Genomic DNA, 14,731 nt, shown 5'->3' on the forward strand with positions numbered 1-14,731 from the left:
TAATTGAAAAAATGTCGTAATGTTTTTCAGTGTGTGTGTGTGTGTGTGCTATACATTTGTTTTTGTCAAAATGTGATTATTATTTCGTTTTTTTAGTTTTGTTTTGTAAATTTTCATAATCTCTGGATATTTAGATTCAATTGTTGTTGTTGTTGTTTTTGTTCCAAAACGGGGCAACAAAAAAAAAAAAAAAAAAATACACACACGCAATCATTCATTTAGATAGTTCATTTTTTTTTGTTATCAATTTGATCAATTAATCAGTTAATAATTATTGTTTGTTTTTCACCAAAAAAAAAGAAAAAGATTTGATAAAAAAAATGAAATGACAAAATAATAATTAGCTTTTTGTGTTTGACAAAACAAAACCAAAAAAAAATATGAATTTGAAATAATAATCGATAATCGATAACTATGTGAATGAAGTGAAAATAACTATAACAAAATGAAAATTTTCATCTTTTTTCAATGGAATGGAATGGAAAATATGAATTTTTATTCTTTGACAGCTATGATATGTGTAATGTAATGATAATAATAATCATAACCAAAAGTGTGTTTACACAAAAAAAAACATTGTTGTTGTCAATTTTATCTTCATTTCGAAATTAAATTGAATTTTTTTTTTTTAATATGTGTAGAAAAAAAAGCAGTAAAGAAAAATTCTCTAAAATTGTTTTTGATATAGCAATATATAATGTGTGTGTGTGTGTTTATGTTTGTATATGTGTAATCATCATCATTCTATTCACAACTAGATTCTTGTCATCGTCATCATAATCATCATCATGCAATATGATCATATATAAATAATGATCAAATGATCAAATGTCATCATCCATCACATGATATTATATATATATAGAATGAAAATTGTCATTATAATAATCAACCATCATGAAGATTGTAATCAAATATGACCGAAAATAAGAAAGAATTTTCTTCTTCTTTTTCTTCTTCTTTTTTTACTGTTGTATATGAAATTCAACAATATAATTGAATCTTTGGAATATTATTATTATTATTGTTGTTGTGTAGGTGTATGTGTACCATAATAAACTCAATTAGATCAATATTTTTCTTTTTATTTTTGATGAATGAAATCAAAAAAAAAAGAAGAAGAAATACATTTTGTAAACAAAACCAGTATGTTGAAGAAAAATCATTCATGCATGCATCACATAGAAGATGATGATGATGATGATGATAAAGAGAAAATGATCAAATTATTATAAGATCTGATCTAATCACACACTTTAATGATGATGATGATGATGATCAATGAATGGATGTATCTAACTGCTACTTTAGATGAAAAAAAAAATAAAGCTTAACAAATGTAACTAATTTGTGATTTATTGAATTCAATCAATCAATCAATCAACCAATGATTTGATAAGTTGATTAACATCATAATTTGATGGACATTTATTTCGTTCTCTTTCTCTCCATTGATCACTTGTTCACTATAAAGAGAATTCGAAGAATTTTTTCATCAAAAAAAAAAGTAAAGTGCAGGAAGAAGAGAAAAATGAATTAAATCAGCTAAAATCCAGAGCAAATCGTGTATCGTTTTTTTTCGAGGCAGAAAATTGCTTCAATTTTAAACGGAAAAAATTATTTGAATGATGATGATGATGATGATCAGACCATTCCATTACATAATGATTATGGCCAACATAAATTATTATTCAATTAAAGATAATTTATTGTTCGAAAGACAAAAGAAAAAAAAATTGAGGCCATCTCTCTCTCTCTCTCTCTCTCTCTCTCTCCATTTACCAGGTAAATAAAATAAACGAACAACAAGACAAGAGAATCAAAATGATGATGGTAGTAAATTGAAAAAAATAACATCAAATTGGCACTAATAATAACAAATAAAAAAACACAGTACAATTCGATCATCAAATGAAACAATGATTTTTTTATTTTTTATTTTCATTATTATTATAGTACTACAGTGACCAAATATGTAATTGATAATTGTCTATAAGTGTATATGTGTGTGTATGTGTGTGTGTGGGTGAGTGAGTGAATCGAAAAAAAAACAAAAGAATTTTTCTAAATTCAGAGGTTAATTGTTTTTTTTTAATTTCTGTACTTAATCATCATCATCATTCCATGCATTGATTTTGTTTTCTCATTTTTCAATGTAATTAATGAATAAATGAATGAATGATGATAATGGAAACATTGGAAAATGTGGATTGAAAAAAAAAGTTTGTTTAATAATAATAATAGCTATTATTATTATTTGTAATGAATATCATATACAACACAATGATCACAACAACAACAACAACAACAACAAAAAAATTGGAATGTAATGAATTTTTTAAAGAAACAAAAAAAAAATTTTCACGAAATTATAATGATAATGATGATGATACCAATTATTTGTTTGTTTTGTTACTTGTATTTATATTGTGTGTGTGATAAGGTAGCATCAATTAGTTAATAATATAACAAACAAATAACACGCATGCACAAATTGATATCAATTCGTGAAATTTTATTTATTTATTTTTCAGTACTTTTTTTAAAGAAAAAAAATTAACAAACGTGATCCATGTGCAAGTGTGTGTGAATGGAATTTCAAATATGTCAAATTATATCAATTTTCTAATTGAAGATAATAAATAATTTTTCTATTTTTGTACGATGTCTTTGTGTGTGTGTGTGTGTGTATGTTATATCAAAACGAAAAATAAAGTTAAGAATTAAATACCTTATATAATGAAGAAGAATCACGAATCATACAAATTCTATACACAACGACTATCATATTTATATATAAATGTGTGTTTGTGTGCAATGAATTTTATTTTTGGATTGAGAGAAAAAAAAAGAAGAAATTTTTTCATTTTTGACTAAAAAATACTGCTGTTTTAGTTTGTTTTTCATTCCTATAGATTCTACAATTCCCACCGGTAACAATAAAAACAACAACATCTCCATCCATCCATGATCAAAGATGTGAATGTGTGACTAAATTGTTGCAGTAGTAGCAGCCGATGATGATGATGATGATTTACCCGAATTCATTAATGAAACATTCGTATCATTCTTTAAATTGGATGATGATTGATTGGTTTCATCCAATGTTTTTTTATTCTTATTATTATTATTGCATAATAAAGGTGATGGTGATCGCGATGATATGTGGTGATGATGATCATTGTCATTGTTTGTTTTTGTTGTTGTTGTTGTTGTTGTTGATGGTGGTGGTGTATTTGGTGAATGTTCACTAATATCTGTTTGTGAATCATCACTACCGGTTAATATCATCAATGATGATGCTGTTGTTTTTGATGATTTTATTATCACCGATGATGATGATGAAGATCCACCATTATCATTAATATTATTATTGATTAAAGGTGATTTTATTGATCGTGTACGGTTATCATTATCTATCGATGATGATGTTGGTGATGATGAAGAATGATTTTGATTATTCTGATGATGATGATGATGATGATGAAATAGACTATCGATTGTATGTGCCATACTATTTGTTGGTAAATCTAACAATGGGTTTAAAGTAGGATTACCAGGAGTACCCATTGTTGTAGTTGGAAATTGCATCGATAATTTTGTTTCTACATCATCATATAATGATTTATTTTTAATTGGTAAATTTGATGATGTAGATGATGATGATGATAATGTTGCTAATAGACTTTGAAATGAATTTGTTGCAGCATAAGGCGTAAAAAATGGTGATATATTTCCAAATGGTGATTGTATTGATGTAGCTGCCGGTGAAGAAGGATGTTGTGGTGGTGGTGGTGGTGGTGGTGGTAATGGTGGAAATAGATGTGGATATGCTAAACTTAATTCACGCATCGCAAATGCATTTGCAGCAGGGAATCCAAATGGATTTGGAGCAAGCATAGAGCTGTTATTAGCATAATTTGACATACAGGATTTTATTGAATGTTCTAATAATGCTGCTGATGATGTTGGTGTTGTCGGTTGTTGTTGTAACATATTAGCTATTGCTTGTTTTCTATATGCAGCTGATAATGCAGCTGCAGCTGCTGCTGCTGCCGCTGCTGTATTTGATCCAAAAAATTGATGATGTAACGATGTGGATGATGATGCGGAAATAGGTGATGAATGCATCGATAATGATGATTGGTCACTATTGGTTGTATGTAATGATGCTGTTGTTGTTGATGATGATGATGATGATGATGAAGACGATGAGGATGTCACGGAAGGTGGTACCAATGTTGACGTATGATTCGTAGATGAATGAGATAGAGGCGGAAGTGGAGGAGGTGCCAAATGTAATGGGCTAACACTATGACTACCACCACCGCTACTGCTATTATTAAGTGATGTGGAGCCACTAAGGCCATGTAACGGTGATGATATTGATGTTGGTATAATGTGGCTGGTATTGGCACCACCACCACCCACGCTATATGGATGCGCGATTATATTCGTTTGATGATATAATGATTGATGATGAGTTGATGGTGAATGAATATTGTTGTTGGAACCATTATTATTATTATTGCTATTATTACCCGAAGATTGTACAATGCTACCACCATTACTACCGGCATTTATACTACCAACAATTGTTGATGTTGTAGATGTTGTAGTTGTTGTTGTTTTTTCCTGTTTACGCCATTTAGCACGACGATTTTGAAACCAAACCTTGATTTTTTTTAAATAAAAAATACGAATTAAAAAAAACAAACAATTAACAAACAAAATCCGTATTAATCTCAAGATTATTATCATTGAATGAAAATAAATATGGCAAAATGGATAAAGAAAATAATCATAATTCACATGTGACTATTATTATTATTATTAAAAAGAAGTAGAAAAAAAAAGTTCAAAACAACATACCTGTACTCGAGCTTCAGTCAGATCAACACGCATGGCCAATTCCTCTCTTTGTTTATCGTTGGAATAACATAAGAAAATTGTAAAGAAAAAACAATGGAAATGAAATTATTATCAAAAAAAAAAAAAAATTATTTACAGCAGGTATTTAATTATCGTGATTATCTATGCAATTTAAATGTGAATAATATCCTTTAATAACAACAACAACTACAAAAAAATAATGATAATAATGATAATCCATTAAAATTGTAGAAGCAAATTATAGCTAACCATAATGTTCTTTTTTTTGTTTCTTTTGATTGATTGATAAATTTCAATCATCATTCATTTATTGTTATTATATTCAGGTGTTCCCAATCAATTAACCATTTTGATTGATGTGTAAATCATTCATTCTAATCATCCATATGGACATATCATATATCGATAATTATTTGACATACACAAAACAAACACAAATTGAGATTAGTAACAACAACAACAACAACAACAAAAACAAAAATTTAATTTGATAAACGTGACCCCACACACACACACACACACACACACATGTATATAAATAAAGTCTTTTCTATACCATTCATCTAAATTCATTCTGTTTCACTACCACAACTTTATTGAAAATATTCAATTCAAAGATTGATCAATTAGTGGTAATAGAAGAATGTTGAAGTGAAAAAAAAAATTCTTCAAGAAAATTGCAAACCACCACCACTAACCATCATTTTATGATATATTCATTCACACACACAAGAAAACAAGCACAAGAAAGTGAGAGAATTTGTTTTTCATCTATCAATTGTTGATAAATAATTTTTTTTCCAATCATTGCTTCAATTACCATTATCATTATGTATCCATACAAGTGGTTAAATTATGATGATGATGATATGTACAATGGTTATCAACATATAGCAGACATACAGACAGGCTGGCTGGCTGGCTGGCTGGATAGATGAATGGCTATTATCTCATCATCATCATCATCATCATTTGATTGTTATGATTTTGAACTGAATACAAACCACTCAGCTATCATATAGTTAGCCACACTATCATTATAACAACAACAACAACAACAGAAAAAATTGGCCATAAATATATGGATTGATAATTCAATAGGAAAAAGAAATATGATTGATACAATTTTTGTTTTGTTTTTCTCATTTTTGCCCTCCCTTTTCTCTTTTCAGACGATAAATAAATCAATGAATGAATCATTATTATGATTGATAACTTAATATTCTTGTCGCTTATATCATTATGATTTAGTTAAGGTAATTTAGTTATTCAAAAAAAAAAAGAGAGAAGAATCAATTATTACATTATTTTTGCTTTCTAGTTACCACAAAAAAAAATCAATTGATCAATTAGTAGATCATTTGCAAAACATCACTGATGGTTTACAGGTAGAATGATCAGGCATCATTTATCTTGTGATTTTTTTTTCCAATTTATTCAGAAGATTTAATTAGAAATTTTTTTGACTTAATTAAAAATTCGAGTCATTTTTCTTTCTCTTTTTTTTGTCATTTGAACATTAGCCTGGTGGTCATTGATCTGATCTACAAAGAAGTATCAAAGATTGACATGGAACAAACATTGTCTATATAATGTTTAGAATTTGTATTATGAAAAAATATTAATAACCACCACCAGAAAAAAAACTAAACTTGTGTTTTAAAATTTGGGATTGAACAATTTAATTTCTGTAATTAATGATGATGATTATTATTATTTAACAGCAATAAACGATAAGCAACAATTCATTCAAATGTATGTGTGTGTGTGTGAATATAATTGACGAATTGAAATATTAAGTGCAATTAAGAAAAAGAGAGAGAAAAAATACAGACAGATTGATATTGCTTAGATAGATTGATGCTTCCAGAGAAAAAAAAACAGGATGAATTATTTTTCTACATTTTTCCTTGATAATTTTTGGCTAAATGAAAGAAAATTTTTTTAGGCTGATGGTGATTATTGAATTTTGTAACCACATTTAGATTAGAATAGTTAAAAAACAGGATGAAAAAAAAATAAATATCGATAAGTAACGCATCGATCATTCATTCATTCATTCATTCAACGAAGAGACAATCGAATTCGAATGTAACTTGATTATATAATTATTATCATTATTATTAAATTGAATTGAAAATGGCCTCGAAATTTGATTTGAAAAGAAAAACGTCATTCATGTTTGATGATGATAATAATCATTAATGGCCATAATACATAGGCTTATCATGATCGTTGATTGAGTCCAATTTAAAGGCAATTAAATTAACTTTTAAAACATGTTATGCACACACACACACATAGATAGATATTGATTTCCGAATGTTCAATGATGAAAAAGAAAAATTCATCAGCTTATCATTCATTATCATTATGTGTGTGTGTGTGTGTATGCAGTGTTGATGATGATCCACATGGTCATTTCATAGTTGACGTCGTCATCATTACATTTTCCATAAATTACATGATTACACATAGTGTATGTGTGTGGATTATTTTTTTTTCTATTACTTAAAAACTGAACATTTTTTTCAAGAAATTAAAAAGATTCTTATTTACAATTTTTTTTTTAAAAACTTTGCTTAATATTATTTTGATGAAAATTGAAACTTTTTTTTCAGTAAGATTTGCAAGTTATCAATTTTTTTTTGTTTTTATCGCAAAAAATTATTTTTTTTTTTATTCATCAATCTCTCTCTCTCTCGGTGAGACCAGAGAGATACAAGACCACAGGTGTGTGTGTGTGTATGTTTGGGATTTCCATATGTACATATATCTGATGATGCTTATGTGTGTGTGTGTGTGTGTCACTTACACACAGTATGAAGCCGCCCGTTTAATATTATATAAGATATGATATCAGGTACTACAAGGTTATGTGGTGATATTATTATTATTAGATTTTTTTTCAATTTCTCGAAAAAGAAATGGGGATAAATTAAATTAAATTAAATTTCAATTTTTTTTTTATCATTAATTGCCCGCCCTGTAAACGAAAAAAAAAAATAATCTCACTGTATAAATGAAATGTATGTGTGTCCGTGATGGCTATAATCATTTGCCATTGGTGATTATTATCATCATTTCGATTGCCGAATGATCAACATAGATAATGGAAATTTTTTAGCCATTCGTTTAATATTGACAGGTAAAACAGTGTGTGTGTGTGTGTGTGTGTAGGATGTTTTTGAGTGGACTAAAAGATTTTTTTTTTTTAGGTTTTGATAATTGATTATTATTATTGATGATGTATTTTTTCTATGGAAATGAAAAAAAAAATAACAATTTACCTTGTAAATACATCCGGATAATGTGTCCGTGCAAATGCTTTTTCCAATTCTTCTAATTGAAAACTGGTAAATGTTGTACGATAACGACGTTGTTTACGTTTTGGAAAATCATCCGAATGTCCATGATGATTAAAATGATGATGATGACGATGATGCATATTTGGATCATATAAATGTCTAGTTGACATTGTATGAGGCATCAATGATCGATGATGTGTCATTGCTGCTGCTGTTGATTGCGTTGTTGTTGTTTGTTCATTTTCCTAATTATTTAATTTTGATTATATTAATTGACTATTTGCAGAATTTATCCGAAATAAATATTTATCAAAATTACTTACAAATAATTCATCTTTATCTTCTTCATCTACTTTAATGCTCATTAGATCATCATCATCATCATCGTCGTCGTCATCATTATTATCATCACAATCATCATTATCGATATGATGATCATCCTGATCAATATTGCCGTTATTCATTGATGTATTTAAATTCTGTTGTAATGATTGTAATGGTGGTGATGATGGTGTTGATGAAGATGCAACGGCTGCAGCGGCAGCAGCAGCAGCAGCTGCTAATGCTGCTGATTCAAATGCTGAAACTGATGCAATCAATTGATCTCTTTGTGATTGTTGATGTTGTTGTTTGAATGGATGATTATTAATCATATTCAGCTTTGTTATAAGCTGATTATGATGATGATTGAATTGATGATTATGTTGCTGTTGTTGTTGTTGTTGTTGTTGTTGATGATGATGGTGGTGGTGGTTATTATTATGATGATGATGTCTAGTATGATGATCAATAAAATCTGGTGCTGGCAACACCCCCATACCCATTGGAAGGTGTTCTAGTTTTTTCTTATGAATTGTTGATTGATAATGTTATAATAACAACACAAAAGATCATTCACCGGATTAAATTGATATGAAATGTATATTTTTTTTTTTTTTTTTTTTAATTTTCTCGTTTTTTTTCCACCTCTTTGGTCGTCGAAATCTAAATCCAATATGAGAGATCCGTATATTATTTTCAAGTAATAATAACAATAGAAAATAATCTGGTTTTATCTAGAAAAAAAAGTTACAAAAACAATACGAAAAAAAATAATAATGAAATGAATGTTATTTATTTATTTATGTATACGGTGCCTCTTTTTTGTTGTTGTTGTCTGTAGATTTAATTAATTAAAATAATTATCTCATCATCATTTGAACACACATAGTGTCCATATACTTTGAAAACAACATAACGTTTCTATTTATTTTTTTTTTGTTAAAATTTTTTGTACCTACATATACAAAGGAGGAAAGAGAGAGAACTAAGTGAATTAAATTTCCGGACAAAAAAAAATTGTCAATATAACCTTGTTTGTTTACTTGCCTGCTTCATGGGAATATATTTGTGTTTACGTGTGCGTGAGTGTGTGTGTGTGTGTGTGTGTGTGTATGTGTTTTTCTTTTTATCAATCTTGAATTAATCTAATAATATACAGGCAAGAAAAAAATAAATTGTCATATCATATTTGCCATCAAAATGGCAAATAGAGAGAGAGAGAAAGATAGGATAATATTCAAACATGATATGAGATTTATGCTTCGTTTGATCTTATGGAGATGATTATTAATATTTTTATTATAAAACCATGGTCATTAGCAACATTTGAACATGGAATGAATGAATGAATGAATAAATAAATGAATGGCCACTATAGCGTGACGAGACCGATTGTCCGGTTTTTTATTATTATTATTATTGTTGTTGTCGATTATGATGGTGGTGGACAGGTATTGCACCAAATGTATACACTACCGATGAATGATATCATATGATTTTTCTTAAATAAAATTTCTTTCTCTCTCTCTCTCTCTTTCTCTCACTCTATTTTTATATTGAATTTTATTTTTGCTTTTTTCATGATGATAATTTGATTGACATTTGTCATGTGTGAACATTTTCTGTCATTCAAATTGAATTCATTTCTCCGGATTTAGGAAAATTTTTTTTTTTATATTCAGTTTCATTATTTTTTCTGGTTCCCTTGCTTAAGGTAGGCGGTATGGCGTAACTAATTATTTGACAATTAAAAAGTAAGAAACGGAAAATTTGGCCATTAATTGATCTGCATGAATTTCACACGGATTTTCTCTCTCTCTCTCTTCTTACTCTCCTGGTCATTGATATCAATAATTCGAAACAATTAATGATGTCTACATTTTCAAATGACGAGAGAGAGAGAAAATTTGATGGAAGAAAAAGATCATTTCAACCTGAATGTGACCCGAAAAACAACATAATCGAAATATTACCCGCTTCAATTTGATTATTTGATGTATATTCATTTCAGAAAGGCCATTATCATATTTAGAAATTAGAAATATTAATTATATGATGATGAGGTTGTTTATTAGCACTATGACATTTCATGTTGCATTGTAAGGTTTAAAATATGATGTTCTTAATCTATCAAAAAAAAAATTTGCCTTTTACCATTTTTAATGTTTATATATCTGTTTGTTATAAACACCACAAAATATGATTTCAGGAAAAAAAAGAAAGTAAAAAAAATTCTCATGAATTCCGTGGAAAACATTTTTGATGGCTTTTTAAATGATACATATACACATTTAATGTATAAACACATTTATTTTGTTACTAATCAATAGATTATCATGATCAAATTATGAATGATGATGATGACAACTATTTTATTTTCTTTGGAATAAAATTCAATAAAGACATACATTCAAAATAAAAATGATGACAAGATGCTGATTGTAGTTGGGAACCGAAATTTGCAAAAGTTTTTTTTAAAATACATTTTTCTTTCTTGCATTAATGATAATAACAAATATAATCCTGATGTGCTATCTTGATTGAGAAAAAAAACATTATGGATATTTCAATTTTCATTTGTAATACTAATAATAATAACAACAACAACAACAACAACAAAATATCCAAATCATGATGTGATATTATTCGGTATAATCATCATCATCATCATCATCATTTCAACAACAAGTGAAAAAATAAAAGAATGTCCTTGCTGTGAATGATGTTCGTTCATCATCATCATCATCATCAATATTCTTCCACTAATTGATTGACTATTTCTTATAATAATAATTGTATTGTGAGCGATATGCGCCTCCTGTACAGATAATATTGTACAAAATTTTAAAACAAGATCCTGAAACAGATTAATAACAACGACAACAACATGAATTAATGCTTGAGGCAAGTAATGTCGCATATACTAAAAGAAAAATATTTAATTATCTGTGAATAATCTTCAGTTTTTTTTGTCATCTTTTACTTTCATATGATTCGATTTGTTTGAAAGAAGATGAGAAAGAGAGAGAGAGTGAAAGAAATTCCAGAAGATTTGTGCGATCAACAAGTGATTGAATTTAATTAATTAATCAATTTTGATGATAGAAATCAGAAGAAATTCAATCAAGTTACATACCTTTTAAATCGCTTATGATCGACAATTCATTTAATGATTGTGATGGTCAATTGATCAATCATTGATTATTTATAGATAGGTTTCTTTGTATGAATAGATTGTTGATCAGAAATGATTGAAAATACACACAAACACAGATACAAATAAAAATAATTCATCACAATAACAAATTGTCACACAAAATTATCATCACAATGAATTCGTTGAATGTTTTTATTTTGGTTGTTACATGAATATTAAATAATGGATACCTGGATAAAAGGATTGAATTGATAATTTGCCGCAATTTATGTTGTTATGTAATACACTGCATATGAACTGTAAAAAAAAAATAAACTACAACCGATACTGTCGAGATATAAACTCGATCTGAAACCTATGAGCTTACCTGGCTAGCTAGCTAGCTATCTTATGGCTATCTCTTCTGGCTAGTCAAGTTTAATGGTTTTTTTTCTGTTGTTTTGTTTTGTTTTGGTTGGTTTGCAGTTCGATTCGTTACTATGGCGCGTTTGTATCATCGATGTGGACCACTACATTGAAAAACTACTTCATCAAATGAATTTGTGTGTGTGTGTGTGTTTGTGTATTAGCCATTAATAAGTGAATGAAAAATTAGATTAAACTTACAGTGTTGTTTAAGCTAAATTCAGTCAGGTAGTCATCTAATTTTTTTTTACAATTTTCATCATATATATGTTTGTAAAATAAATACAGTGAATGAATGAATGAATATATAAAAGTGTAAAAGAGAATGAGAATGAGAGAAATCCATTTACAATAAAAATATATTACGAAAACTCCGCCTTCGATAGCAAGTAGCTAACCAATCATTTCATAGGTAAAAGCTTGTTATAAATTGTACATACTAGTTACATTGGGCCGCCTACTTTTACCATTATTCAATATATTGTCTCATAACATAAGACGATTATCCAGAATGGCCACACCTATCTTTTCTGTTTGTTTAAATTAATAATTTCTAATATATGTAACGAGTTGAGTTGATTTCATTTGTTCATTAAGACTCTTCTTTCTCTCTTTTCTGTTGAAATATTGATTGAATCGATGATCGCTATCCTATACCTCCTTGGCTCTTTTTTTTTGGTTACACATCACTTATACATATGATGATAAGAATGATGACATTCAATAGGCTCAGAATCCTATCGATTACATTACCCGTAAATGTTGATAATGTTTTTGAAGAAACAAAAAATCTCTCTGATTTTCTTTTTCTTCATTTCGACAAGTAAATTAATTTCAACACATAATAATGTAGTATTTATATATATGCTGTGTATTTTACTTAGAATTATTATAAATGAATTATAACAATCACATTGTTTGTTCAGGTTGAATGCAATTTGTTTTAACAAAAAAAAAGTGGAAAAATAGATAAATAAATAAATTTCTGTGATTTTTTTTCCACTAAACTTGAATAAAACAAAAAAAAATGAAGTGTGTATATTGATACACAAAAGTTCAGCCAAGCAAATCCAGCCAGTTTATGGTTGCCAACAAAACAAAGAAAAAAGTTATTGACATCCATATAGTGTTTTGTTTTGTTTTTTTTTTTTTTTTTTTTTTTTTTTTTTTTTTGTTAAAGAATTCCAATAAGAAAGTGAATAAAATTATGAAAAAAAAAATTGGTAGCTAATAATAATCATTACAGGTTGAATGTCTAAAAATCTAATTTGACACATTTATTGATAAAATAAAAACAAAATAAATGATGAATAGAAAATACAGGTAAGTTTTTGGTTAATAAGCCTGTCTGTCTGTCTACCCATCGCTGTGCGTTTGTTTCCAATGTAGATGTTGTGAATGAGCCGAAAAAAAAAAAAAAATTATTAGATCAAATGAATTAAAGAACAAGAAAACAAAAATAGGAGAGGATTGCATTTAAATTGGCCAAGCCTAAACTAATTGTTTATTATCGTTAACAAAATCCGATTGTGTATCTGTGTGTGTGTGTGTGTGTGTCGGATGTGATGTGAATTTCATTCATCCAGGCTAATCAAAAAAAAAAAATCTGGAAAAATAAGTTGTCGAAAACGAAGGTTTGATTTTTTTTTTATTTTTCTGATGATTATCTCAAATTATCTGATCAATTTGATAATAATAATAATAATGATGTTTGTTGAATTGAATATTTCATTCAAAGAAAAAAAATTGTATAATATCCGGAAGCATCAATTGGATTATGTTATTATTATCATCATCATCCAGTGTGTATAAAAGTGTTTGAAAAAAAACCTTTCTACTTGTCTCTCTATTCATTCTGTTGAACAAAACATAATGTGAAAAAGCCATAATTTTGTTGTTCCAGAAAAAAAAACGTTTTTTTTTCTATTCACCACAAAATGTAGGAAATTTTTGCATTTCTATGCAATAATAAAGTGGCACAAATATTATTATTATTATTATTGTTGTTGTTGTTGTTGTCGTCATTCATTACATTTACAAAAAAAAAAGCAATTGACCATTTTTTTGTTGTTGTTGTTGTTTTGATTGTAGAATGACAAATTTATGTTTTTGTTTTTGTTTTGGTCAGCTGATTATTAATTAAAAAGAATTTCATGTCAGCATATATTTATGTCCATTATAATATATATATGTATGGATATAAATATATGTTAGTCATGGACAATACAAATAGCAAAAGTTAAACTCTATTTTCATCAGTATTTGATATATATATATAAATCAAGGTATGAAGGACAAATAATAATAACATTGTTAATAGAATGGGACATTTTATTTTATTTTTATATTTAATCCTTGTCATACGAATATATTCAAATAGCTTACTGCTGTCATCATCATTTAATTGCAATTGGATCTTTATGAAAAAAAACAACAACAACAACAACGATAACAAATATTCATTCGAAATAATCAAGCAAAACATGATGATATTTATACTAATAATTATTATTGTGATGATCATTATTATCGAGTAATAGCAATGAATGGAATAGGAAAAAAAAACATTGGACAAAACTAATCTAGGATATTAAATGACCACCATCACCACCACCAGAGTACCATCATCATTACATTGTTATATCAA

General features: G+C 27.8%; 1 protein-coding gene across 3 annotated transcripts; it reads right to left on the reverse strand.

Moving 5' to 3' along the window:
- Nucleotides 1-1,907: 1,907 nt before the first annotated feature.
- LOC124491118 (uncharacterized) lies at nucleotides 1,908-12,594 on the reverse strand. Of its 3 annotated transcripts, XM_075730771.1 has the most exons (6): nucleotides 12,525-12,594; nucleotides 12,286-12,320; nucleotides 8,525-9,256; nucleotides 8,184-8,446; nucleotides 4,873-4,918; nucleotides 1,908-4,674 (listed from the first exon to the last, which is right to left on the reverse strand). In XM_075730771.1, exons 3-6 carry the CDS (start codon nucleotides 9,023-9,025, stop codon nucleotides 2,992-2,994), a joined length of 2,493 nt encoding a protein of 830 aa, XP_075586886.1. In that variant the 5' UTR covers nucleotides 9,026-9,256; nucleotides 12,286-12,320; nucleotides 12,525-12,594; the 3' UTR covers nucleotides 1,908-2,991. The 3 variants fall into 3 exon arrangements, with proteins under 3 accessions (XP_075586886.1, XP_046909688.2, XP_046909687.2); XM_047053732.2 differs by lacking the exons at nucleotides 12,286-12,320; nucleotides 12,525-12,594 and adding an exon at nucleotides 11,659-12,222 and having other exon boundaries at nucleotides 8,525-9,185; XM_047053731.2 differs by lacking the exons at nucleotides 12,286-12,320; nucleotides 12,525-12,594 and adding an exon at nucleotides 11,659-12,222.
- Between the last annotated feature and the right edge of the window lie 2,137 nt (nucleotides 12,595-14,731).

This window comes from Dermatophagoides farinae, chromosome 4 (assembly GCF_024713945.1).
Source record: "Dermatophagoides farinae isolate YC_2012a chromosome 4, ASM2471394v1, whole genome shotgun sequence".
Taxonomy (NCBI): Eukaryota; Metazoa; Arthropoda; class Arachnida; order Sarcoptiformes; family Pyroglyphidae; genus Dermatophagoides; species Dermatophagoides farinae.

Excerpts from the sequence above, each read along its gene's own strand:
- LOC124491118 (XM_075730771.1), bottom strand. The coding sequence starts at position 9,025 with ATGGGTATGGGGGTGTTGCCAGCACCAGATTTTATTGATCATCATACT. Across the intron at positions 8,447-8,524 it reads AAGATAAAGATGAATTATTT|GAAAATGAACAAACAACAAC; the intron begins GTAAGTAATTTT and ends TTAAATAATTAG. Across the intron at positions 4,919-8,183 it reads TATCCGGATGTATTTACAAG|AGAGGAATTGGCCATGCGTG; the intron begins GTAAATTGTTAT and ends CGATAAACAAAG.